We start from the raw sequence: 25,410 nt of genomic DNA on the forward strand, positions 1-25,410 counted from the left end.
CCGAGGCCCCAGGAGGGAAAGAGAGCTTTGGGGACAGGTTTGAGAGCCCCCAAGCCTCTACTCGTACCCACCTGCAGAGACTTACTGAGACCCCCGCCCTCCCCTGTAGCTGTCAACAGATCTGTTTATTGGAGACACCTAAGCCTGCAGGTCCCAGGAGCCCGGCCTGTGATAAGATAGGCCCCTCCTCGTGCCACTCCCTCCAGTTCCAGAGACGCACTCTTTGTGGGGTTTGCACCCCTCCCCAAAGACACAGACACGCGGTGGTAGGGCACCCATCCTATACGACCCTGGACTGCACCTCCCTGTCTGCGCCCCATGCCAAAGAGGGCAGGGGAAGGTGAGGGGGTGGGTCTCATCACCTTCTCTTCTCCAGCTTGTCCTAGACCCACGGCCCGTGACCCCACACCTTCGTGCCAGGACAAGCAGTGCTCACCGCACAGCCATGGGCCCCAGAGCAGGTGAGACGGCCCTCACAAGGGGGTACCTCGGACGCTCCGGGGCATGGTTCCCACGGCTAGACTCCCCTAGGGTGGCAGGACCATCTGTGGTGGTAGGCCTACCCTAGGACACAGGGGACCCCGGGCAGATCTTGAGGGATGGGCCTGGGGGGCCGGCAGCTGCTCACGGCCTGTTCCGTTGCAGGTGCCCAGGTGAGCCCAGGCCTCGCCGTCCTCGTGTGGCTCACCGCGCATTGCTGTTGTCCCCAGGCCCAGGGCCTCTCCGAGGGAGGGCTGGATGCCAGCAGGGCCAACCCCTGGGCCATGTGAGTGCCAGCCCGTCCTGCCACTCCAACAACCAGGTCACGTTTCCGCAGCTGATCCTCTGGCAGGCAGGGGTAGGGGGTACATCTCCAGGTTCTGCACTCCACGGCCCGGGCATAGTGGAGGCGGGGCTGCATGCCCGAGATGGCCCAGGGCAACCAGTGTCCTGCATCAGAGTCACAGCCAGGGGGCCAGGAGCGGGTCCCCCAGGCCATCGCAGCCCCTCACCACGTGCACTGCTCCTGGCCTGGCGGGCAATTACTCGGCGTCCTGGGTCCTCTGGGCCTCCTTCCTCTGCCCGGGGCTTGGCTGTTCTCCCGGCCCCGACACTCAGGCATCTCCAAGCACCGTTCAGGTCCTGAATGTGGGCTCAGCCCCCCTTCCCTTCCCGGGGTTAGAGAGATCTGCCGAGCCGTCAATCTGTGGGCGATGGGTGTGGGCTGGGGATAGCAGGGGCCCAGGCCGGCGCACACAGGATGCCCTCCCCGTGCACACTGTGAGGAGCCCCCGGCTGGAAGCCAGTGCGGCTGTGGTGGCCCAGCAGGTGCCCAGGCCATGTCGCCTACAAGCCCTCGGCCGTCGCTGGGACAGTGGAGCCTGCCCGAGCTCAGAGCCCGCCAGGACTAGGCCAGGGCCATGGTGAAGCGTGCCCGCAGCTTGGGGCTGCACCTGCCGCATGAGGGCCCAGGCTGCCGTGGGCCGAGGCGCCGCTGGCCAGGCTTCCTGGGTCTCGCTCCCTCTGCGCTGGGGGTGCTGACGTCCCTACTGCATGCCTCACTCTGCCGCCCCTCACCACCTGCCTCCTTCCTGCTAGCGCCAACACCTCCTCCCTCTTGCACAACTTCTGGTGCCAGCCGGCCAGCCAGCTGCCCCGGGACCAGCTTTCCGATCTCATCAGGGGGATGGCAACACAGCAGGCACTTCTCAGAGCCTGGCAGGTGTGTGGCTGTGGCTGTGGCTGGTGGGGGCAGGGGGTGCTGAGGGCAGGGGCAGACAGGCAGGGGAAGAGACAGGTCGGAAGGAAGGGCGTCCCCAGCTACGGGCAGAGGGTCAGCCGGGGGCCCACGGGGCCAGGATGGGGAGCGAGCCCACCGGAGTGCCGGGGCCATGCCCGAGACCCTGGCAACCTCGCAAGCACCTGAGATGCGTCTCTTCGGGGAACCCCGACGTGCCAGGAGGTCTAGCCATCTTACATTGAGTTTTCCTTCCCACGGGTGACTCTCTGGTGCTGCCTACATGGGGCCGTTTCCAGGACCTCTCAGCCAATTACCCACCTTCTGTCTGGTTCTAGTGAGGGCTTGTCCACCAGGCCTGCGCTGGGCACTTCCTGCCTCCCTGGGGCGGGCCCTCTGGGCTGTGTGTGGATCTTCCAGCCCACTGGCCTCTCCCTTGCCACCTGAGCCCACTCGACCCTCAGCAGACCCAAGCACTGCCTGCCCCTGAGCTTAAAGCTGCAAAAACAAAAAAGCTACTATTTTGTCTCATTATAAAGTTAGTATGAAATTAGTAATAAATCTGGAACGACCCCAAAGTCAATCAAGTGAGACAAGAAGTCCAGGCGGGAGGTGGCATCAGGATAAAGGACTCTGAAAAAAAAAAAAAGGATAAAGGACTCTTAGCCGCTGTAGTGCAGTGGGGGCCGGGGTGGGGGCAGAAGGCCTGGAGACCTAGCGGGGGGTGTCAGGCTGCCCTTGACGCTCCCTGAGACTAGTTCTGATGCGGAAGTTGACAGGGAGAGGACACGTCGGGCGGGTGACAGAGCCCAGGCGGCAGGAAGGGCCCCACACGGGGTGCAAGGGGAACGGGGCAGAAAGGAGGGCCCGGAAGCCCCAGGTGGGCAAGCGAGCGACACGCCTCTGCCCTGCCCAGCTCAGCTGCCTGGCCAACCTGGTCACTCTGCGCGGCCTCCAGGACGACTTTGAGCTCCACCCCCCGGACCTGCTGCTCTTCTATGAGTGAGTGCCTGCCCCCCACCCCACCTCGAATTCAGGCAGCAGAGGCTGAGCTCCCCAGGGACACGTGGGCCATCCCAGAGGACCCTCGGGTGGCCTCCACCCTCCCACCCACCAACCTGCCTGCAGCCTGACTCAGGTGAGGGAAGCCAGGTGCCGGGCCTTCATCCACCGCGCCGTCCAGGGGGACACGGAGCTGCTAGCCAACCTGCCAGACCAGAGGGCCGCCCTGCGACACATGGCCTTGGCCTGCCTGGTAGGCACTGTGGGCACACCGGGACAGGACAGGCGGACAGGTGGTGGGGCCAGGCCGGTGCTGACCCGCTGTCTGGCAGGGGGGGCCCCGGCTGCGGCTCAGCGCCTCTGACCTGCTGCTCCTCGGGGTCCTGGTGTGTGACATGGACGCGTCCAGCATCGAGGCTGCAGACCCCCGTGTGCTGGAGAACTTGCAGCGCTGCCGCGGGCTCACTACCACCCAGCAAGCCGCCCTCAACACGCTGCTAGCCAGTGGCACGACCGTGCTTGGGTAGGCCAGGCCCAGTACCCTCCGCCCAGACACCTGGGGTGGGAGGGCCTCGGCTGAGCAGGAGGTGTCCCCCGCAGGGCAGGCACTGGAAACTGGGTGCTCAGGGAGGGGCGGGCAGCCTCCAGAGGCTGGGCTCTGCTCCTGACCCCGTCACGGTGCTCCCTTACCACACACCAGGCCTCCTGGTTCCTGGGACCTAGAGGGGCTGCAGGCTCTGGGACCCCTGGCCACCTACATCAGCCCCAGCCTGTGGATGCAGGTGCAGGAGGTAGGACAGTCTCCCGTGGGGGATGGTCGAGCTGGCTGTGGACAAGGGCAGGGGCATCCACCGACCCTCCACCAGCCTGTCCAGGCCTGGGGGTAGGACGTACCAGCGTCCCTGGGTTTCTGTCTGTGGGACAGGAGGAGGAACCAGGTGGTCCCTGGCAGCCCCTCCCCAGGGTATGGAGTCTCCATGCCTGCCTCGCCAGGCTGTGGGCCTGGACTTCTTCAGGGGCATGGTGGCCACGTACCGAGCTGGGCAGCTCAGCCAGCGCGATGCCAGGCGCTTCGTCACTGGCTTCCTCGAGGCCAAGGCCGAGTCGGTGTCCTCTCGGCCCAAGAGGGGCACAGGTGAGTGTGGCCACTGTGGCCTGGGGATGCTGTCCCTCCCCTTGATCTGGGCTCCCAACCCAACACACAGTCCCACTGCTGCTGGACCTCCTGGGTATAGCCCAGGGCTTCGCATCCAGCCTGGGGTTGGGGGCGTGGTTGGAGGCCACCGAGCTGAACCACAGGTCAAGGTCAGGTTTGACTCTATATGGTCTAGGCCAAGTTCTTGGCTAGAGGTCAAGTTCAGAGAGAGTCAAAGGTAGGTTAAGGTTGGGGGGGACAAACTCAGCAAAGGTCAGCTCAAACCCCCAACCCCCCCCACCACAGGGAGACCCTGCCTCCGTGGAGACATCACGGCAGCCACGCTGCATGACAACCTGTTTCTAGTGCGCTATGACTGCTTGCAGCTGGATTCCTGCCTGGGCAGCCGCGTGCTCACAGCCAACCTGGATCCCCTGCTGCAGCACCCCCTGCCAGCCGAGTGCCAGCGCGTCGTCAAGGCCAAGCTGGCTCGGGTGCGCTGCTGACCAGCTACGGGAGGAGGTGGGGGGCATGGGCAGCATGGCCTGACCCTCACACCCCCCAGGTCTACCCACACGGTGTCCCCGAGGAGCAGCTGCGACTCATCACCTCGCTGGTCTACCTCTACTCCCGCTCAGAGATTGGCCAGTGGAACATCACATCCAGGGACACGGTTGTGGCCCTGCTGGCCTCGGACGTGGCCCTGGAGAACCAGACTGAGGTGAGGGCCACGCGCGGGGCGGGTGGGGGGGGAGGGGAAGGGAGGTGCTGCCCCAGCCCCGCCGACCTGCGCCCTGCCTCCAGGCTGTCCTACAGAAGTACCTGGACCACAACGGCACCATCACCGGCGCCCTGCTCGTGGCCATCGGGGGCTGGCGCCTCTGCTGGATGAGTCCCCGGCAGATCCAGGCCATCAGGCCCTCGGAGTTCCGGTGAGCCTACCGGGGAGGGGGCACTCAGCCTCCGGTGGCTGCACAAGCGAGGACCACCAACCAGGTGGTTTACAATGAGAGAAACTTCCCTTGTGATCTGGAGGTCCTAGGGCCAACTCCCCCTGGAGCCTGAAGGGGGTGTCCATCCTGCACGTGCCGCTGCTGAGCCCCTTGGCCTTCCTGGGCAGGTGGGCGCATCCCCTCAGCCTCTGCCTGCCTCTCAGCGCCTGCGTGCTGGTTTCCTTGTCACATGGCCTTTGACTGGGATGGTTTGACTGGGAGGCTAATTCAGCGTGAGGCCGTTAGATCCCGTCCACAAGTAGTGTGGCTCTGTTCTCCATCGAGGTTACGTTCTGAGGTCTTGGGGGACACTGTTCAGCACAGCAGACGGAGCCAGAGGAAAGCTGTGATGGGGAAGGGGGGCACGGGGTCCCAGCCCGAGCAGCAGCCTCTCTGTCCCACAGGCAGGCTGGGGCCTTGGACATCTCCTCCTGCCCTCAGAGCCGCAAAGACGTGCTCTACACCAAGGCCCGCGAGGCCTTTGGCGGCGCCAGGAGCACAGCGGCCTACTACCGCCTCATGCGTCCCTACCTGGGTGAGTCCCCGGCCTGGCCCAGCTCCTGCGAGGACGCTGTGACCCTGAGAGCCCCAGCCCCGAGTGAGGGCGCTATGACCCCGAGAGCCCCGGCCCCGAGTGAGGGTGCTGTGACCCCGGGAGCCCCCGGACCCAAGTGAGAGTGCTGTGACCCTGGGACCCCCCAGCCCCGAGTGAGGGCACTGTGACCCCGGGAGCCCTGGCCCAGCTCCTGCAAGGGCGCTGTGACCCCGAGAGCCCCTCCCCGAGTGAGGGCGCTATGACCACGGGAGCCCCCGGCCCCGAGTGAGAGCACTGTGACCCCAATAGCCCTGGCTCAGCTCCTGCGAGGGCGCTGTGACCCCGGGAGCCCCCGGCCCTGAGTGAGGGTGCTGTGACCCCAGGAGCCCCCGCCCCTCTCGGCTCACCACGGCTGGCCCCCAGGCGGCGCCCCTGTGGAGGAGCTCCGGCACCTGGTCCAGGCGAACGTCTCCATGGACATCGACACCTTCACCACGCTGAACCCCCGAGTGCTGCAGGTGGGCCCCGCAGCTGCCCGGTCGGGGATGGGGCAGGGGAGGCCTCTGGCACAGTCTGCCCGCCCCGTGCACCCCCAGGGCGGAGGTGTGCAGACTGCAAGAACCCCAGATCCCATCTGCCAGGCTTCGCCCCTGCGCCCATTCCTGAGTTAAGTACCACCCTGCGGGGTCTGCCCTTGATCCCAGAGCTGGCCTCTGCAGGCCCCTCTGGACCTGCCCCCATGGCCCCCTGCCTCCTCTCACAGAACCTGAGTGTGGGCAATGTGACAACACTGCTGGGCCAGAATGTGGGGGACCTGCGGAAGGCGCGCAGCCACCCGACCATCAGCTCCTGGCTCCGCAGCTTGAACACGTCGGCCCTAGGAGAGCTGGGCCTGGACACGGATCCCGCCAGCCCCCCCGGCCCCGCCCGCCCCACCACCGGGACCCCCAGCACCACACCTGGGGTGCCCTACCCAGCCCCCACCTCGGGCCAGCCCTGGAATGACGCCCCTGCCTCCGGTATGCCCCGCCCCCGCCCCTCCCTCCACTCTGGTGGGCCTGCCCCGTCTGCCCAGGGCCACGGAGGACCCCGGTTTCTCATGTCACAACCTCATACTTTTGCCTCCTTGGGTGACGTCTGGGGGACATTGGCCTCACTCTTCCCTGGTTGTTGAGTTACTGAAGGACAAAATCACCTCCCCCAATACCTGCTGAGCACCAGGGAGGGCGGGGAGCTGTGAGATCCGTGTCAGGGCCCAGAGGAGCAGCCTCCATGGTGGCCCCACTGGCCTTCCCCACCCATGGGATGACGAGGGCGTGGAGCCCAGAGTGAGGGGCTGTGCAGGCCCCGGAGGCTGCCAGCTGGGACTGACCGGCACTCCATCCGTGTTCCACCTGCAGGCAGCCCACCAGCCCACCGGGTGTACCTGCCACTCGCCGTGGCCCTGCCCTTGGGCCTCCTGTGGCTGCTGCACTTGGGCTCCCCAGGCCCCAGCCAGGATTCCTTGTGGGGCTCCTGCGCCAAGGCCTCCGAAGATGGCACTGCCCCAGCACCGCATGCAGGGAAACTGAGGCTGAGGCTGAGGGTGGAGCTGGACACCCATCCAGTCCGAGCTGCAGGCTCCGGGCCCAGAGGACCTGGCCACGGCCCACATCCTAGGGACTTGTGGGGCTGGTCCCTACTCACACCCAGCTCCCAGGACACGGAGTTGGAATGAGGACCTGCCCATGCACTCCCCAGCCCTGAACAGTTGACAGCGATGCTGCCCAGCCCCTGGCCTCCCTCAGGATAAAGAACTGGCATGGGGGGGGGGGGGAGTGGGCCTTGCTGATTGATTTGAATAAAAGATGAGGTGATCTTCCAGCCTGGGTCCCTTTGCCCTGAGCCCAAGGAGGGGCAGAGACCCTCTTAGTGGGGAATAGGACTTCTGTCTGCCATCTCCTGGGCTCTGTCACCAGAAGCCACCCTGAGTGCTGGCTTGGCCTCGGAGGGAAGGCCCTGGGAATGGAAACAGTGGTAAGAGGGCCCCGAGGGCCACCCCCCTGCCCGGAGTCAGGCCCCTGGACCCTCATCTCCACGTGAGGATAGGAGGGGCCACCGCTCAGGAAGCACATCCACCAGGTGACACAGTCGGGCCTTCCCACCCGCCCTCAGAACACCACAGGGCATCTCTGCGGGGAAGGATGGTGGCCTTTTATTGAACTCCAGTCCCCTTGGGGTGGCCAGGGAGCCTCGCAGCAGGAGAGGTCCAGCGTCCAGAGCAGTGGGCTCACTTCGGGATCAAACCCAGGAGCAGAGCCAGGATGGCGGTGAACACTGGTCCCGGTCGGAGGAGGCGGGCGCCCCCTGAGAGGGCCTCTGTGCAGAGACAGTGACTCAGGCGCCATGCCTGGCTCTGCCCCAGCTCCACCCAGCCAGCCACCCAGCCCACCTCGGAAGCTGAGGTCCATGACCAGATAGCCGTTGGGGATGCCACCGCGGAGCCCCAGGCCCAGACGGTCCAGGTCATCCTGCCGCTGCCGTAAGATCCAGTCCCGCACGGGGCTGTTCCCCTGCTCCGCCTTCAGGCCCGCCAGGTTTGCACCCAAAAGGTTTTGCACCTCGGCAACAGTCAGCGGCTGCCGGAGTCCCCACGTGGCCGTCAGGGCCGCCCATCCTCCCCCAGAAGGTCTGCCGTGTCCACACCTCCCGGGGCTTCCCGGGCCCAAGCACCCTGCCTGAGCCCCCCAGACTTTGTAGCAGACCCTGGCCGGGGCAGCCCCGTGTGGCCCCGCCCCTTTACGACCCCACCGTCCTGCGGCCCCGCCCCTCTGCGTGGCCCCACCCCTATGGCCCCGCCCCATTACATGTGGCCCCGCCCCTTACGGCCGCACTGTCTTGCGGCCCCGCCCCTTACGGTTGGGCTGTCCTGCGGCCCCCGCCTCTGGCCCCGCCCCCCTCTGTGTGGCCCCGCCCCTCTCGGTGTGGTCCCGTCCTGTTCTCTGTGGCCCCGCCCCTCTCCGTGTGGCCCCGCCCCGCAGCCGTACCAGCACCGCCTCCCTCTGCAGGGTCTTGAACGTGGCTGTGTCCATGCTTACGTTCTGCTGACTGAGAGCCCGCAGGTCCTCGGTGCGGGCCCCACCTGCCCGCGGGGAGAGGGGCACCAAGCGTGACACCTCACAACAGGCCCCAGTCTAACCCTCTGAGCACAGGCTGCTGCAAGAAGCCCACTTCTTCGGAATTCCTGGGCCCGGGAACCCGGGTGACCGCCTGACCCTCTGGGTGGGTGGAGAGGTGTGGGTGGCCGAGGAAGCACCTGAGTGGGACTCAGAACTCATCGGGTGTCAACCTACACACACTTGTAAGGGCAGAGGCCGTGTGGAGCCCCTGTCATGGCGACAGCAGCTGCCGGGTGGGGTAAGAGCCAGGCCCGGCCATCCTGCCCCCAGGTGTTCTCCCTGGCTCACCCAGGTAGGGCTTGATCCTCTCAAAGTATTCAGACCCGCTCAGGTTCTGGAAGGCAGTGCGGGCCTTGGGGTAGAGGACATCCATCTGTGGTGGGCGGCATGCATCCAGGTCCTGGGCCCTGGCCACCCTGGAGGGCCAGCATGGGGCCGGGCAGTGAGCTTGGGTGGGCCACAGCACACCCACCATGCCCGGCAGGCCCCTGGGACTCACCAAATAACACTGTGCTGCACAGAGCCCAGCTGCTCAGGACTGAGGACACACAGGTACGTGGGACTGAAGGTGGCCAGTACGTCCAGGGTGGCCTTGTCCAGTTGGCCCCCTCCTGCCACGTAGCAGGCAATCAGGGCAGCCACCTGTGGAAGGAGGCCACGGAGGCGTCCTGGGTCAGGGAGAAATGCATCCCCTGGGGTCTGTACAACCCCACACCACCTGCTCCCTCCAGGTAGGTTGTCACCTGAGCATCCACTTTGTGCCCTTTGCTGACTTTAAGAAGAGATTTCACTGTTTCCAGGGATGTCACGTTCCACTTGTGGATGTCCTCAGGGGTGATCTCGAAGAAAAAGTACCCCAGGTGCTGGATCAGGGACTCAGGGTACCCCTGTGGGTAGAGCTGCCCCGGGAGGTGACTGTGAGGGCCGCAGCCACTCCTTGGGCACCTGGCGAAACTGTGGCCCAGCGGGAAGACATGAGCCCATCACCAACTACCTGGTCCAGTTTTCGCTTAAAAACATCAAGCTGCTGGTAGGTGAAGGGCACCATGTTCACCCGGTCCATCTGAGCCTCCAGCAGGGCCCCGTCCACACAAGCCTCCAGCTCCCACTCCTCATAGAAGACAAGGTTTTCATCCACCACGTGGGCCTTCTGCCCTGGGGGGCAGACCTTCTCTGCAGGAGCAGGCGGGGGGTTGTGGACTGGCCTTCTCTTGTCTCCTCCTCCCAAACCTTGCCGAGACCCTGGATAATGCATGACTCCCTCCAGCCCTCAGTTCACACATCAGCAAAACGGGGTGATTCTGTGTACTCTCCGAGGTTGTCATGCAGCCAGGAAGGGCCAGAGATGTACGAGCAGGTGGGACCCCATGCCACAATCCCCACGCCCAGGTGTCCTGACAGCCCAGGGGGCAGGGTGTCCTGCTTACTCTGTGTGTCCCGCCGGTCCCTCGAGAGGATGACAGTGAGCTCAGGCCACTGCCAGGTCAGGTCCCGGGAGGTGCCTTGCAGCCATGGGGTCATGACACCCTGAGGGCAGAGTGGCGCTGTGGCTGAGCCATGCATGCATGAGCCATGCATGCATGACCCCTCACCCAGGGTCAGACACCTTCCTCTGTCCCCAGAGGGACCTTACCAGTCTTGAGTCTGCAGCCTGGGCCCTGGAAGGTAACACCCACCCTGCAGGGGAAGGTGCACAGGCTTGAGGGGATGGCCAAGGACTCCTGGGTGTACCTGCCACAGGCCTCCACTCTGGGTAGGAAGGAGGCAAAGCTGCCCCCCCACCCCACCTCAACACCTTACAACCTACCCCAGGGAGCCCAAGCCGCCTCCTAAGACCTCGCTGCTCAGGGCAATGGAAGCTCATTCCATGGACACTGTCCCTTGGGCCTGAGCCCCCGTCACTGCCCTGGCTCAGCTTCCAGTACCACAGGGTATGGCGGCCCAGCAGGGGCACAGGACACAGGCAGCTCTGGGGGCAGAGACACGGCTGACAGCCTACCGGGACTCAGGGCACCTGCCAGGGGCGGGGGTATGAGGCAGGCAGTCTTTCTGAAGAACCTCAGCTGCCCTCTGATGCTCTCTGAACCCCAGCACTTTGCGACAGCCCACCCCGTCACTCACCAAGGCTGAGGAGCAGGAGCAGGAGGCTGCCACGTGTGGAGGTCCAACGGGACCCCAGGGGAGGCTGAGCAGTCTGCAGGGCCATTGTCTGCGGGAAAGAGCCACTCTGATACTGCCACCACTGGGGCAGGACCCCCACCCTGGCCCCCCACCCCCCTTGCCCTGGGCCAGTGCAGGGCCTTATGGGTCTGGAGGGGTGTCAGAGCCCCAGATCAAACCTCCTCAGGCCCCTGCGGGTGGCGTCTGTGCGGCCTCCAGCCCTGCTCCCAGGGCCAGGGCCAACAAGTCTGCCTGGCCGGCCTTCCCCCTCCAGGTCTGAGTCAGCCGGGCCCCCAGCTGTGAGAGGCCAACTGGTGGCTCGTATCCCTCCCCTCTGGCCGCAGGGCAGGGCAGGGCAGGGTGAGGTGAGAGAATTTAGGCCGAGAAGGCAGGGCCACCTCTGGCTCACGCTGACCTCAGTTCCCCCATTTACACCAGGGCTGGGGACAGGGCCGGGTGACCCGCCTGCTCCACTGCCTAGGGTGTGGCCGATCTCTCCTTCCCGTCCTGCCCCACCCATGGCCCAGGTGGACTAGGCCGGCGGGACCCACCTGGCTCCCGGCCTCCCGGAACAGAGGCCTCAGCAGGTGCAACACCCTTTCCTACCTGCCAGGCCCTTGAGTGCGGCAGCGGGTGGGCAGGGTTCCGGGAAGACCCTCCCACCGTGCCTTTCTGGAGTGGAGCTGGGGAGGCCTTGCGGCCCCTGTCGGGTGAAGAAGTGGGTGGGGAGCCGCTCGCGGGGAACACTGATCGGGGCCTGCGGGAGACCAAGCCACCTCTCCACTCACCCCTCCCAGGGAGGCCCAAAAAGGGAGGCTGCCCTGGGCTGGGCAGAGCCCACGCACCCCCTAAGCCTCCGCCCAAGGCTGCGTCAGCCTCACCCAGGCTCAGAAATGGAGGGGGGGCGCGTTCATGCTTCAACAGCCCTTTTCAGCCTGGCCAAGAGCCTAGCCCCAGGGAGTGCCCAGGGAGCGGCCCTCCCCCTGCAGGCTCCAGAACAGGTGGGAGAAAACCCGACCCCCAGATCAGGAAATGGGCAGCGGAGCAAGGCCCCCAGCCCTTGGATGGATGAGGGTGGTGCCCCCACCACCGTTCACCTCAGGTGGGGGCGTCCTGGGAGCCTCTGCAGGCCACCACGGCCCCGGGATCTGCACCCTTCGCACCCCCACCCCCCAGGAAGGCCGGGTTGGGGCCACAGAGGCAGGTCAGCCATCAGGGCACAGCCCCCACAGTGACCTGCACTTGCCCTGCACTTTCAAGCCCGTTCCTGCCAGCCTGGAGCGCGCATGTTTGCGTATGAAATGCAAACAGTCAAAAAAAAAAAAAAAAAAAAAAAAAAGGAAATGCAAACAGTCCAAACCCGCGCTGTCTCCTGGGTCAAGCTGCGGTCATACTTCCTTTTCGGCTTCGTTTCTTAAGTGCCGGTTTAGTGGGTCCCAGCAGGGGCAGAGTAGGGGCGGTGTCCGGGACCCCACCCGCTCCCCAAGTCGTCCACGACCGACCGGCATCCTCCTGGTCACCTGCTATTCAGGGACCGCCTGCACACGGGCTGAGCTCCTGCTGCGTGCTGGTCACTGCTCAGATACCGGCACACGCTGGGCAGGGAAGATTCAGGCCCTGTCCAGGGCCCTGGGGGTGCGGCCTGGCCACAGAGACGCCGGCCTTGCCCTGCCCTTCGGTCCCTGTCCTGCTACCACCTGGGGTCTCGGCATGCAGTAGGAGGCAGAGGTGGCTGCGTCTACAACAAAGCAATGGCAGGTCCTTTCCACAGCCTGAGGGTCCTGAGCTCATCACATCTGGCCAGCGGTGACCACGTGCTGCCCCATCCGTCCCTCCCCCCTGCAATTCTCCCACCCCAGCCCAACCTCCCAAGGTCTGGTCCTCAAGTGATGGAAAATGAAGTCAGACCACATTCACAAGCTCAGGCCTCTCCGAGAGAGTGGGCAGGGGAGCCGATTCCAGGCTTGGGGTCTTGGCTACACGGTCACTTAGCCTCAAGCACAGACGTGCTCTGCAGCCGGCCCAGAGCTGACCTCGAGTGCACTGCTGTCTGAGCAGAGCCGGGGTGACAGTGCGGGGCTGTCTCCACACTCCCCAGGTGCAGTGAGGACCTGGGTAGGGGGAATCTCAGGGGGTAGGGGTGGGGGTTTCTGGGGTGGCCAGGGTCCCTCCCAGGTGGCTCCCACTACCAGCCTTGGCTAATCCCTGCTCCCACTGAGACCCTGGCTAGGAGTGCTAGGAGTGAAGATGGACGTGACCCCACCCTCACCCCCCCAGGCATGCCCACACAGGTGATGCAGACTCCAGCCGGGCCCTTGTCCCCAACCCACGCAGAGGTGGCAACCCAGGTGGCTCAGCAGTTTGGCGCTGCCTTCAACCCAGGGTGTGATCCTGGAGACCGCGATCAAGTCCCGCATCGGGCTCCCTGCATGGAGTCTGCTTCTCCCTCTGCCTGTGTCTCTGCCTCTCTCTCTCTGTGTCTCTCATGAATAAACAAAATTCTTTATTTATTTATTTATTTATTTATTTATTTATTTATTTAAGTCACCCAGAGAGAGAGAGAGAGAGAGGCAGAGACACAGGCAGAGGGAGAAGCAGGCTCCATGCAGCGAGCCTGACGTGGGATTCGACCCCGGGTCTCCAGGATCGTGCCCTGGGCCAAAGGCAGGTGCCAAACCGCTGCGCCACCCAGGGATCCCAACAAATAAAATTCTTAAAAAAAAAAACCCCATGCAGAGGAGACCGTGGTCAGTCCCTTGTGACCTGGACACTGGACTGGGTCCCAGGAGATGCCTGGGAATCTCCCCTGGTGGCCCTGGCCTGGTGCCTGTTGATCCACCAAACCTGAGCCCATGTGCTTGGTTTCCTCAGCTTAGTGGGGAGGTGGCCCCGAGGCCAGCAGCCCTCAGGTGGGCCAAGGGACACATACGGGCCTCGGCAGGCTGCAAGAATGTGCGGGCGGCGGCTGTGCTCGGAGCCACCAGGAGGAGGGCCCTGGCGGAGGGCTGCTGCAGCCTGGCCTTCCCCGGGGCACAGGAGCAGGTGCATCCGAGCTGGGGCCTGGCTCCACAGGGTCTCCCTCCCCGTTTCCCAGGCCATGGCTCGGTGGGGGGCGCAGCCAGTCCCGCAGAGTGGGGTGAAGTGTCCCAGCGAGGCGGGGCACTCTCTCTGCAGGCCGCCCAGCAGCCTGGGGTCAGGGGTCAGCGGGCGGGGGGCGCTCAGCCGGGGCTCCTGGAGCGTGGGCCAGGCTCAGGGCACCGCGGTCCCAGCCTCGCAGCCCAGGGCAGGGTTTGCCGCAAGCCCGCGCTTGGCAGGAGGCAAATGCAGGCGAGAGCCAGCTCCGCGAGCTCGGGCACTGCCTGCCGATGTGGGGCCCGCGGGGACCTGGCCGGCCACTGACAGGAGGCGGAGGCCACTCTGCCTGGGCTGTGGCCAGGGGCCCGGAGGTCAGACGACGCGCGCCTCTGGCCTGGCCGGCTACCAGCGCCCGCACACCAACACCGGCCTCGGCCCGCAGCACTCATGGTCCAGCCAGAAGCCAGCATCCCCGGTGGCCCCCGCGTTCCCACCAACCAGCCCCTCCAATAATTTCGTGAACCCGAATTCCCTGTGGAGAGTCTGTGTTGTCGTCACATCCCTGCCAAGGCCCATTTGCTGATTTGTGGGTACACGGCTGCCTGTGTCCAATCCTCTTCTACGAGCTGGGCTTTCCAGTATATGCAGCCAAACCCAATGCCGATTAAAACAGAACTCAGGAGACCCCCGGGGGCTCAATCGGTTAAGCACCTACCTTTGGCTCAGGTCATGATCCTGAGGTCCTAGGATTGAGCCTCACGTCGGGCTCCCTGTTCCGCAGGGCGTCTGCTTCTCCCTCTCCCTCTGCTGATCCCTCTACTTGTGCTCTCTCTCTCTCTCTGTCAAACAAATAAATAATATTTAAAAAATAAAACAATTCAGCAAGGCTCCCCAGTACAAGAAATCAACTTCCAGAAGTCAGTAGAGGAGTAAGTGCTTTAAAAAAAAGAAAAGAAGAGAAAGAAAAGAAAAGAAAAGAAAAGAAAAGAAAAGAAAAGAAAAGAAAAGAAAAGCCAACCTACAGATAGCAACCAAAACAAAATGAAAAAATCCCCTGCAGGTTCTGAAGAACGAACGAAAATGGGCAGATTTTCATGGGGAATTGACCCTCAGGGAGGAGGGCAGCAGGGAGATTTCCCTGTGTGTGTGGTGCAGCTTTCCCCTGAAGACACGAGGCTGGCGAGGCTGCGGCGGTGCGTGTGCTGAGGCTCCAGCAGAGATCCCAGCTCCTCTCTGGCTGAAGGACGAAGGAGCCCAGGATAAGCAGACACCAGAGAATGAATAGACAATTCTGGAAGGGAGAGACCAGAGGAGGGGACCGCAAATTCTGTCTAAACTCTACCCAAGGCTCTTCAGACTCCTGAATCGTGCATGTGTGGGGCATCCTGGAAACAGCTCGGCTGAAGAGGAAGTATGGGCTGAGACTGGCGTCTGCCCACCTCAGGCTTTGCAGGGCCCCAGCTCCAGCCTGACCAGGTTCACTGGCACCAAAATGAAAGCACTCACAGTCTTCATAGGAATATAACAGAATGTAGAGTCCCTACAACCTGATGGTCATGCGTTCACGATAAAATCCAAGATGGTGTCATCTATACTTCACTTAAGAAAAAAATCCAAACTACTTGTCAGAGAGAGAGCCAGGAAATGGTGACCCAACCTCACAGGAGAAGAATCCCCTGAAGCCAATGTCAAGATGAGTCAGTTATTAGAATTATCAGACAAGGTTTTTTCCTAAGATTTTAAGTACTGTCCACACCCAGTGTGGGCCTTGAACTCACAACCCAAGATCAAGAGTCACAACAGCCTACCACCACCGACTGAAGCTACCTGGTGCTCCACAAGGGTTTTTTTTTTAAGATTTATTCATGAGAGACACAGAGAGAGAGAGAGAGAGAGAGACAGAGAGAGAGAGAGAGAGAGATACAGGCAGAGGGAGAAGCAGGCTCCATGCAGGGAGCATGACGCGGGACTCAATCCCGGGTCCCCAGGATCATGCCCTGGGCTGAAGGCAGGCGCTAAACCACTGAGCCACCCAGGGATCCCCCCCAGACAAGGGTTTTAAAATGATGAGTATAGCTGTACTCAACTGGGTAATGGAAAGTAGGCTCTCATGAATGGAGATGTAGGAAATACATGACCAAATTAGAAGTTTTAGAAATGAAAAGCACACATTCTGGAATTTTAAAGTCCACAGGATGGGCTTAATAACAAGATTCATGGGCAGCCCGGGTGATGCAGCCGTTTAGTGCCGCCTGCAGCTCAGGGTATGATACTCGATACCCAGGATCGAAGCCCACGTCAGGCTCCCTGCATGGAGCCTGCTTTTCCCTCTGCCTGTGTCTCTGCCTCTCTCTCTCTCTCTCTCTCTGTGTGTGTGTATGTCTCTCATGAATAAATAAATAAAATCTTTAAAAAAAATAACAGGATTCATTACTTCCAATTGAGAGTCAGGTGGGAGCTCCTCAACTTCATAGTTCAATGGATTCTGAGGTATGGAAATTTCTTTTGTGAGTGCATTGAGGAGCTGTGGTCTGAGCTCAAAGCATACACCCGTTGCAGATGTGCACGGGGAGCCCACGTCTTGCTTCGGCTCTGACAGCACAGGAGGGTATAAATCACGTCACTTGCAGGTCACGTAACAATTGTTGCTGAAATGATGGTGACACCTTATAGGTCTTAAATATAAGTGCTTCTCTCCCTTGTAATGTTTGGGTTGAAATCATTAGGAGACATCAAGTCTGAAGGAAAAGTAAAATCCTAGAGCAATTGGGTGTGTGAGCATCAAGGTGATAGGAGGAGCTTCACAGTGAGTATACCAGCAGATACGGAACCGTACGCCTCAGACAGGTACGCTGTGTGCTGTGGGCAGTACAGCTCAGGAAAGCTGGGTTTAAGACATAGGCCCAAGGCAAGAATATGCAATGGGAAGAGGACGTGCTCTCCCGCCAATGGTGTCGGGAAAACTGGGCAGCCACATGCAGAAGAATGAAACTGGAGCACTTTCTTACACCATATGCAAAAATAAACTCAAAGTGGATGAAAGACCTAAATGTGAGACCTGAAACCATAAAAATCCTAGAGGCAGCAACTTACCTGGCATCAGCTGTAGCAGCATGTTTCTAGATATGTCTCCTAATGGAAAGAAAACAAAAGCAAAACTAAACTATTGGGACTACATCAGAATAAAAAGCTTCTGCACAGTGAAGGAAACAATCAACAAAACTAAAATACAGCCCATGGGGATGAGAGAAGATATTCGCAAATTACATATTTGATAAAGGGTTACTATCCAAAATAGATAAATAACTTACCAAACTCAGTACCCCCAAAATGAATAATCCAATTAAAAAGTAGGCAGGCGGCACCTAGGCGGCTCAGTTGGTTAAGCACCTGCCTTCAGCCCAGGTCATGATCCTGGGGTCCTGGTATCAAACTATCAAACCCCATGTCGGGATTTCTGCTCAGGGGGGAGCCAGCTTCTCCCTCTCCTTTTCCTTATGCTCCCCTCTGCTTGTATTTTCTCTGTGTGTGTGTGTCAAATAAATAACAAATCTTGAAAAAACAAAACAGCAAACTAATTTCCATTTTAAAAAATGTTTAAATAAAAAGTGGGATGGAGACTCCAACAGACAATATTCCAAAGACATACAAATGGCTAACAGACACCAGAAAAGATGCTCATCATCCCTCATCATCAGGGAAATACAAATCAAAACTACAATGAGATATCACCTCACACCTGTCAGAACGGCTAAAATCAACAATACAAGAAACAACAGGTTTGACGAGGAGGAGGAGGAAAAGGAACCCTCGTGCACTGTTGGTGGGGATGCAAACTGGTGCGGCCACTCTGGGGGACAGTATGGAGGCTCCTCAAAAAGTTAAAAAAAATAACTGCCTTATGATTCAGCAAATTGCACTGCTGAGTATTCACCCAAAGAATACAAGAACACTAATTCAAAGGGATACATGCACCCCGATGTTTACTGCAGCATTATTTACAATAGTGAAACTAGAGAAGCAGCCCAAGTGTCCATCAGCAGATGAATGGGTAAGGAACAGGTGGGCTATGTCCATATACAAGGGAATATTACTGAGCCATAATAAAGAATGAGATCAGGGGATCCCTGGGTGGCTCAGCAGTTTAGTGCCCGCCTTTGGCCCAGGACGCGATCCTGGAGTCCCAGGATCGAGTCCCTTGTCGGGCTCCTGGCATGGAGCCTGCTTCTCCCTCCTCCTGTGTCTCTGCCTCTCTCTCTCTATCATCAATAAATAAATCCTAAAAAAAAAAAAAAAAAAAAAAAAAGAATGAGATCTTGCTGTTTGCTACAAACGGGTGGAGCTAGAGAGTATAATGTCAAGTGAAATAAGTCAGAGAAAGACAAATACTATATGACTTCACTCCTACGCAGAATTTAAGAAACAAAGCAAATGAACAAAGGGAAAAAAGAGAGACAAGCCAAGAAACAGACTCTTGAGCAGAAGCAGATGGTCACCAGCGGGGAGGAGGGTGGGAGGAAGGGTTAGGTAGGTGATGGGGATTAAGGAGTGCACTTGTAATGAGCTCAGAGTGATGGATAGAATTGCTGACTCACTATATTGTGGAGCCCCCCCAAGTGGCTCTGTCAGTTAAGCATCTGCCTTTGGCTCAGGGCGTGATCCCAGGGTCCTGGGATTGAGCCCCACATTGGGCTCCCTGCTCAGCTCAGAGCCTGCCCCTCCCCCTGCTCATGCTCTCTTTCGCTCTGAAATAAAAAATAAGTAATTCTTTAAAAACTTAATTATTTATTTTATATGTTTTATTATAAATAATAATTTAATTATTTATTTAACAAACCATAAGTAATTCCTTTAAGATTTTAAAGAAAGATAAAACAAAGGGACTGACAACGTCAAGTGTTGGCAGAGACAACTGGAACTCTCGTACATCACTGGTACCTGTTAATACGGTCACTCTTGTTTGGCATTTTCTTAAGAATTTAAACATACACCTGACTATGCAACTTAGTCATTTTTCCTCTTCCTCCTCCTCCCTCTCTCCTCTCTCTCTTGAAAAAAAAAAAAATAAACAGCATAACCACTGTTGACAAGGATATGGAGAAATGGTTACCTGTGCATCGCCGGTGAGAACATTCAATGGAGCAGCCACTGTGGAAACCAGCCTGGCAGCTCCTGAAAAACTTAAACACAGTTTTACTACGTGACCCAGCAACTTAAGATACACCCATAAGATTTAAAAATGGACCTCAAGGGGATCCCTGGGTGGCTCAGCAGTTGAGCGTCTGCCTTTTGACTTGAGGCGTGATCCTGGAGTCCCGGGATCGAGTCCCACATCGGGCTCCCTGCATGGAGCCTGCTTCTCCCTCTGCCTGTGTCTCTGCCTCTCTCTGTGTGTGTCTCTCATGAATAAATAAATAAAATCTTAAAAAAAAATGGGACCTCGAGCAGATCCTTGTGCTCCCCACAGCACATTAGCCGCAGGAGCCAAACAGTGGACACAACTCAAGGGCCTGCTGACAGAGGACTAGACCAACAAAAAAATGGGGTGTGTCCGTGCCACAGAATGGGAGTCAGGCATGAAGGGAATGGGGCTACAGGCCACGACGTGGGCGAGCCTCGGGAACATGATGCTCAGCAGAAGCAGCCAGACGTGGGAGGATGCATTTTCCATGTTTTCCACGTCCAGTGACACCGGGTGACTTGGTCTCTTCAACATCTAACACCTGATTTGGGCTCAGGTCATGATCCGTGGGTCATGGGATCAAGCCCCACGTCGGGCCCTGCCCTGAGTGGGGAGTCTGCGTGTCTCTCTCCTCTGTCTCCCCACCCAGCTTGTGTACGTATTCATATCCATGCAGTGTCCAGGTTAGGGAAACCCACAGGCAGGAAGCATAATGGAAGCTACCGGGGGCTGCAGGTGGAAAGGGGAATTACTGTTTAAAGAGGGCAGAGTCGGGGCCCCCAGGGAGGCTCAGGGGCTGAGGTCTGCCCTCGGCTCAGGGTGTGATCCCGGGGTCCTGGGATCGAAGCCCACGTCAGGCTCCCTGCAGGGAGCCTGCTTCTCCCTCTGCCTGTGTCTCTGCCTCTGTGTGTCTCAAGAATAAATAAAATCTTTGAAAAAAATTTCAAGAAAGGAAGAAAGAGAGAGAGAAAGAGAAGGGGTGTCTGGCTGGCTCAGTCAGAAGAACATGGGACTCTTGATTTTGGGATCCCGAGTCTGAGCCCCGTGTTGGGCATAGAGATTACTTAAATAAATAATAAAGAAAGAGAATAAATAAACCCATGACCTGAGAAGAGGAGGCAAGCGCCTAGACACTAAGAGCCGCAGCGCCTAAGTCAGGCAGAAAGACTGGGGCAGGTGCAGACTTCACAGGTGCACGGCACTGGGGAACGAGGCGCATGCGTGAGGAAGAAAGGGGGAGGGGCCCCTGGGTGGCTCAGCCTCAGGCAGTTAAGCGTGTGCCTTACCAGGCTGATTTCTGGAGACTCTGGGGAGGTGGCCTTCCTTGCCTGGCCACAGCACCCCCCCCCTCGCGCCATCACTGAATGCTAGGCCACTAACCCCCCTCCTGGCCTCTGTGACTCCGGCCCCACCTCACTAACTGCCCCCAGCTGGAGCCCAAGTGCACCCCCCAAACACACAGCCCAACAGGGCCAGGGATGGGGCTGCTTCATTCAGGGGTGAGAAACACAGGCCAGTTCTGGGGGGGCCAGTGGCGTGGGCCAGGTCAGGGGGTGTGGTGGACCAGGTGCCGGGGTGGGGGTGGGGGTGGGGGGTGGGGCATGGTGGGTCAAGCCCCAAGGTGGGGGGATAGTCAGGTCCCGGGGTCAGGATCAAGTTTGACCTGAGTGTACACCTGCCACTGCCACCCCAAGCCCTGGGCTCTGAGACCCAGTGGAGCCTGTGTGTCCCCCCATCAGCCCGCTGCTGCTGGGGTGGCCTGCTGGGCACCAGACCCTCCCCTTGATCATCATTGCTCCCCCAGCAGGACTATCCAGGATGCTGCCTTCATGCCCTCTCAGAGGAGCAGAGGCAGCTCATGCACAGCTAGATGGGGGACCCAGCACACCCCCGACACGGCACAGATGCACCCTGGCTTGTTTCCCAGATGCCTTGGTGTCTGTGAGCTGCTGTCCTGAGTCGGGGGCTGAAGGGGAGATGGCACTGCTGATCAGTGACCCCTGCTCCTCAAGCCTGGCTGCCGAGTGTTGCCCCAGCCACCTCCTGTGCCACCTGGGACCTGGCCTCCAGGGACAGCGCAGCCAGGACGTCACATTCTCATCCAGGCCCACCTGCCAGCCGTGGCAGGTGCCATCCTAGCCCAGATCCCAGCGGGTGTCTCCTGCAACGCCTTCCAGCCACTACAGGAAGAGGTGGGAGTGGGCAGCCCTATGGCTGGACTGGGGAGGGGAGCCTGGCCGGTGACCCCACCCGCGTGGCCGACCCGGAGCGAAGGGCTGCAGCAGTGCCTCCCAGCTGCTCCTGGAGGCAGCACCCTACAGCCACCGCAGCATCTGCAGACCCCACACGATGTGCAAGGCATGCAGGAGGGAGATCGAACATGTGGGGCCGCCCTCACTGACTCCCCCCCCCAGCATAGGTTGGGGTCCTGGGGCAGCAGCCAAGAGCCGTGGCTGGGCCTGCTGGCCTCCTCCACACGGATCTGAATCACCCCAGGCACCCTCTGCTCCTACATGTCCCACGTGCCCCAGGACAAACTCCAGCTGTGGCTGGATGCGCACCTGGGAAATGTCTTTCCAACTCCGCACCTGCTGTGTGGGGGCTTGAGACAGTGGCATGAGCTCGAGGACAGTGCAGCACAGCCAGGCAGGGTGCTTTGGGGTGGGACAGGTGGCTCACTGAGGGCCAGGCTGACGGGCAGTGCCCAGGCCCGGGTCCGGGTCCTAGATAGGCTCTGGTTAGAGCGCCCAGCTAGCCGCCTTCTTCATGGCCTCAGGCACCACCACCCAGGAGTAGGACGTGGACTGGATCCTGGACCAGCTCTCCCGTGGAGCCCCCTTGGTGAGCTCAGGACTGGCCGGTGGCCCCCATGTGGCAGGTGTTCTGCGCATGGTCTGAAGCCTGCGCAGCCAGGGCCCCTGGGGTGACTTGCCCCTCCCTCCCACCCTCAGACTTGACCTGTGCCCTGCTTGGCACCACAACCCTTCATGGCTGGTCACTTCTCAAGAACCTGCCATACCTACAAGGATCTCACTGCACTTCAGGATAGCTTCCAGGGCTGGGTGACAAACCTTTGGTAGGGCTGGCCCACGTGGCCATCAGAGGGTGACACTGCTTCCTCACTGTTCCCTGGCTCTTAGCACACGCCCGCCTCCCAGCACCCCTGCAGTCAGGATGGCCTCTGGGAGCAGTGGCCCAGATTGGGGTCCCAAAGGTCCCAGGGCGCGTGGGCAGTCAGGGCTGCCCAGGGTGGAGGTGGCCCCAGGTCAGAAGGGGAACCGACGCAGAGATGGAGAGACCAGCCTGGACCTCCGGGAATTGCGGACTGCAGCTCTCCCGGGTCAGAGCCAGGGAGGCATGTCATCCCAGACGCGGGTGGAGTGAACCCCCGTGGGGTCTTCTGTTTTGCAGAGTGGCTCCCTGCCCCACGTCTCTACCAAGGCAGCTGGCTCCTTCCTCCCAGGCCCCCAGCATGAGGAAGACCTCATGTCCTACAGAGCGTGGGGCACCCTGTCCCCTCACCTACTCCTGACTCTACAGCCCAAGGGAGAGGAATTGGAGGCTGTCCTCCAAGGAGACTGTGGGGGCAGGAGGGAAGGGGGCCCGGTGGGAGGTGTCTTCTGAAGAGGGCCCATGACCTCACCAGCTGGAACCTCTCCAGGCTCAGCTCTGGGGCCCAGTGCTCAGGGTGACCCTCCCACAGGCAGCAGGCCAGGCTGGGTTCCGGGTCTTGTCTTGGGTGCTGCCCTGGGCGATCCCCGCCCCAGCTCCGTGGAGCACCTTGCAGGGTCCTTCCAGGGCTGCGGGCGCTGGCTGACAGGTGGCAGCATCAGAGGGGCCACACCCAGGGCCTCGGGGGTCCACGGAGCCCGGGAGGCAGGAGGCAGCTCAGACATGGCAGCAGGGCAGGGATGACACCGTGTCCCCAGAAAGGATTTGGGACATGGGCAGAGGATCACATGCTGCTGGGCGTCAGTGGGCCAGACACGCACGTGGACACGTGGTAACCCTCAACCCCAGGGAGGTCTGGGGGAGCGGCCCTTTCGGCGTCCTCGCAGGGCAGGGGTGGGGGGCAGCATCAGGGCCCCGCGAGCCCCCAGGGGATCCTGGCCTGCCCTGCCTGCTGCGCGCCCTCCCCGGAACCCCCCCCCCGCCCCGGTCCCCCAGGAGCAGGTTGCAGGCCTCTCATTAGCGGCTAATTGCTGCCCGTAGCCTCCCGAGGCTGCCACCGGCTCACACCTGTTGACAAGCCGTGGGGCCGCGGCGGGAGGCGCTAATGATGCGCTCATTGCCCTTGGTGGTTTCCTGCAGCAAATACAGGGTGGCCCGGCTCAGCCCAGGGAGCGCTCGGCTTTCCGGGGAGTCAGGCTGCACCTGCACTGGCCGGGGGGCTCAGACGGGGCACCCGGATCCCACACCAGAACCTGCTTGTTCTCCCTGGATGCTGAGAACAAGGGGCACGGGGGGCACCGCGCGTGGGCCCCTCCCCACCGTCCCTCCAGAGCCGCAGCCTCACAGGGTGGAAGGGGTGAGCGGCTGTGCCCACACTCCCCCAGACAGGGGAGGACCCCCATGACCCACAGGGACCTAGGCTGATTTACCCAGAAACTCCCGAGCGTGCAGACCCTCACCTGGCAGGGACACCCCCAGCTGGCCACCCACACTTTACGAAAAGCACGGGAGCACATTCAGGAGGCTGGACATTCTTGTTGGGGCGTGAGGCCGGCCTTGCCCTTCACAACTCACCCTGAACGGCCAACTAGTGACCTTCCTCCCAGGCAGGGGTCCTGCTGCAGCCGGAAGCCCCTCCCGTGCCCATCCCTGGTCTGATAGTGGGCCCCCGGGCTGCTCCTGCACACATCCTTCCTCCTACACCCGGCGGGGCAGGGGGAGCAAGCCCCACTTCTACTTCCCAACGTTTTGCAGATGCCTTGATATACAACACAGCAACACTGGACGATGTAGTAAATGTTTTGAAATCACATGTTTAAGATTTTTTTTTTAATTTTTTATTGATTTAAGCAATTTCCACACCCAGCACGGGCTCGAACTCATGACTCCAAGATCAAGAATTGCAGGCTCTTCCACCGGAACCAGAACACGAGCCCCTGAGCATTTTTTTGGAAGGACAAAACGCCTTTTACTTTTCCCGACCCTGGATCCTTGCTGCCTGCCTGCAAGACACCTGCTGGCCCAAGCCTGGCTGTCAGACAGGCTAGCCCGTGTGGTCCTTCCCAGCCCCGCACCTGGGCCAGCGCAGTCCACACAGTCCACAGACCTGGGGAGACGTATCCCATACGCAGCTGACCCTGAGGGTCCCACAAAAACTTGGACATGAGGGGGACGCCGGGATGGCTCAGCAGCTGAGCGTCTGCCTTCGGCTCATGGCGTGATCCCGGGGTCCTGCGATCGAGTCCCCCAGCAGGCTCCCTGCAGGGAGCCTGCCTCCCCCTCTGTGTCTCCCATGAATAAAAAAATCTTAAAAAAAACATCTTGGACATGAGGGCTGTGGTGGGTTGAATGGTGCCCTCCAAATAATGTGTCCCCCAACCCTGTAAATGAAACCTCATGTGGAAATAGGGTCCTTGCAGATGTCATCAAGGACGTCAGGACGAGATCATGCTGGTAGGAGTCTGGGCCCTGAATCCAGTGACAGGAAAGAGGAGGAGACACGCGGGAGCCCTGCGACGGAGCAGCAGAGGGCTGCCCGGGACCACCAGCAGCCGCACCAGGCAGGAAGGGGCCCCGGAAGGGCCTGCCGACACCGTGGCCTCGGCCTTGTGGCCTCAGCAGCTCTGAGAGGATAAACCTCTATGGTCGTAAACCCCAGCTGCTGTCCCCCGTTGTAGCAGCACTGGACACTGACACAGGGCCGGCCCCTCCCACGGCAACACTGACGGCCGCCTGCATGCGGGGGCAGCTGCGTGCACCTCGGTGGAACCGTGCCCGCGCCCACCCGGAGCTCCGGTGGCCAGCCTTGGGCAAAGGGGGTCCTGTGGGCACACCCGGAGCGGACACCCAGGTCCACGTCTGTCCCAGTGCAAGGAGCAGGGCGCCCACGCCCCATCGCGGCATCCTGGCGGTGGCCCAGGCTGGCCACGGGCCCCGTTTCCCCCCGCGTGTAAACCCTGGCATTGCACACGGGAAACGTACGGTAAATACTCACTAATGATGATGATGAAACAACCTGCAGGTGTGAGAGCAGGTGCGTAGAGGAGGCAGGTACGGGGTTGTCTCCAGGGCCCTCGTGTGTGCGTGTGTGATGCCAGGACCTCCAGTCAGAGTTCCTGACCCAGACACTGTCTCCGGGGACGGAGGCCCTGAGGCTTCGAAACTGGGTGGACCTGGGCGCACGCACTGTCCCCACTCTTGGGGTCACCTTGGGGCAGCGGATTTATGGAGATTCAGACTCATGTACCATACCATCCACCCACTAAAAGGTGCAATTCAGTAG

General features: G+C 60.7%; 2 protein-coding genes across 11 annotated transcripts; one reads left to right on the plus strand and one right to left on the minus strand.

Moving 5' to 3' along the window:
- Positions 1-599: 599 nt before the first annotated feature.
- On the plus strand, positions 600-7,098 carry LOC112679149 (mesothelin-like protein). The gene is made up of 14 exons (XM_035718190.2): positions 600-766; positions 1,579-1,702; positions 2,634-2,719; positions 2,846-2,972; positions 3,052-3,242; positions 3,420-3,510; positions 3,713-3,854; positions 4,161-4,348; positions 4,420-4,575; positions 4,659-4,786; positions 5,251-5,381; positions 5,805-5,899; positions 6,145-6,400; positions 6,782-7,098. Exons 1-14 carry the CDS (start codon positions 600-602, stop codon positions 7,096-7,098), a joined length of 2,199 nt encoding a protein of 732 aa, XP_035574083.2.
- A 455-nt stretch (positions 7,099-7,553) lies between these two features.
- LOC112640605 (mesothelin-like) lies at positions 7,554-19,135 on the minus strand. Of its 10 annotated transcripts, XM_049111577.1 has the most exons (13): positions 18,885-19,135; positions 16,868-16,906; positions 14,490-14,613; positions 10,661-10,748; positions 10,173-10,216; positions 9,967-10,066; positions 9,531-9,781; positions 9,283-9,438; positions 9,039-9,181; positions 8,828-8,955; positions 8,408-8,502; positions 7,813-7,999; positions 7,554-7,739 (listed from the first exon to the last, which is right to left on the minus strand). In XM_049111577.1, exons 4-13 carry the CDS (start codon positions 10,743-10,745, stop codon positions 7,651-7,653), a joined length of 1,278 nt encoding a protein of 425 aa, XP_048967534.1. In that variant the 5' UTR covers positions 10,746-10,748; positions 14,490-14,613; positions 16,868-16,906; positions 18,885-19,135; the 3' UTR covers positions 7,554-7,650. The 10 variants fall into 10 exon arrangements, with proteins under 10 accessions (XP_048967534.1, XP_035573253.1, XP_035573251.1 ...); XM_035717360.2 differs by lacking the exons at positions 14,490-14,613; positions 16,868-16,906; positions 18,885-19,135 and adding an exon at positions 11,251-11,517; XM_035717358.1 differs by lacking the exons at positions 14,490-14,613; positions 16,868-16,906; positions 18,885-19,135 and adding an exon at positions 11,115-11,244 and having other exon boundaries at positions 9,531-9,694.
- Positions 19,136-25,410: the final 6,275 nt, after the last annotated feature.

The sequence above is a fragment of the Canis lupus genome, chromosome 6 (genome assembly GCF_003254725.2).
Source record: "Canis lupus dingo isolate Sandy chromosome 6, ASM325472v2, whole genome shotgun sequence".
Lineage (NCBI taxonomy): Eukaryota > Metazoa > Chordata > Mammalia > Carnivora > Canidae > Canis > Canis lupus.

Coding starts and splice junctions, on each gene's coding strand:
- LOC112679149 (XM_035718190.2), top strand. CDS start 600: ATGGGCCTGGGGGGCCGGCAGCTGCTCACGGCCTGTTCCGTTGCAGGT. Junction 3,855..4,160: donor TCGGCCCAAGAGGGGCACAG/GTGAGTGTGGCC, acceptor CCCCCACCACAG/GGAGACCCTGCCTCCGTGGA. Junction 6,401..6,781: donor GAATGACGCCCCTGCCTCCG/GTATGCCCCGCC, acceptor TTCCACCTGCAG/GCAGCCCACCAGCCCACCGG.
- LOC112640605 (XM_035717355.1), bottom strand. CDS start 11,219: ATGGGTGGGGCAGGACGGGAAGGAGAGATCGGCCACACCCTAGGCAGT. Junction 10,067..10,172: donor AGGCTGCAGACTCAAGACTG/GTAAGGTCCCTC, acceptor CTCTGCCCTCAG/GGTGTCATGACCCCATGGCT. Junction 9,782..9,966: donor GGACCGGCGGGACACACAGA/GTAAGCAGGACA, acceptor TGCATTATCCAG/GGTCTCGGCAAGGTTTGGGA.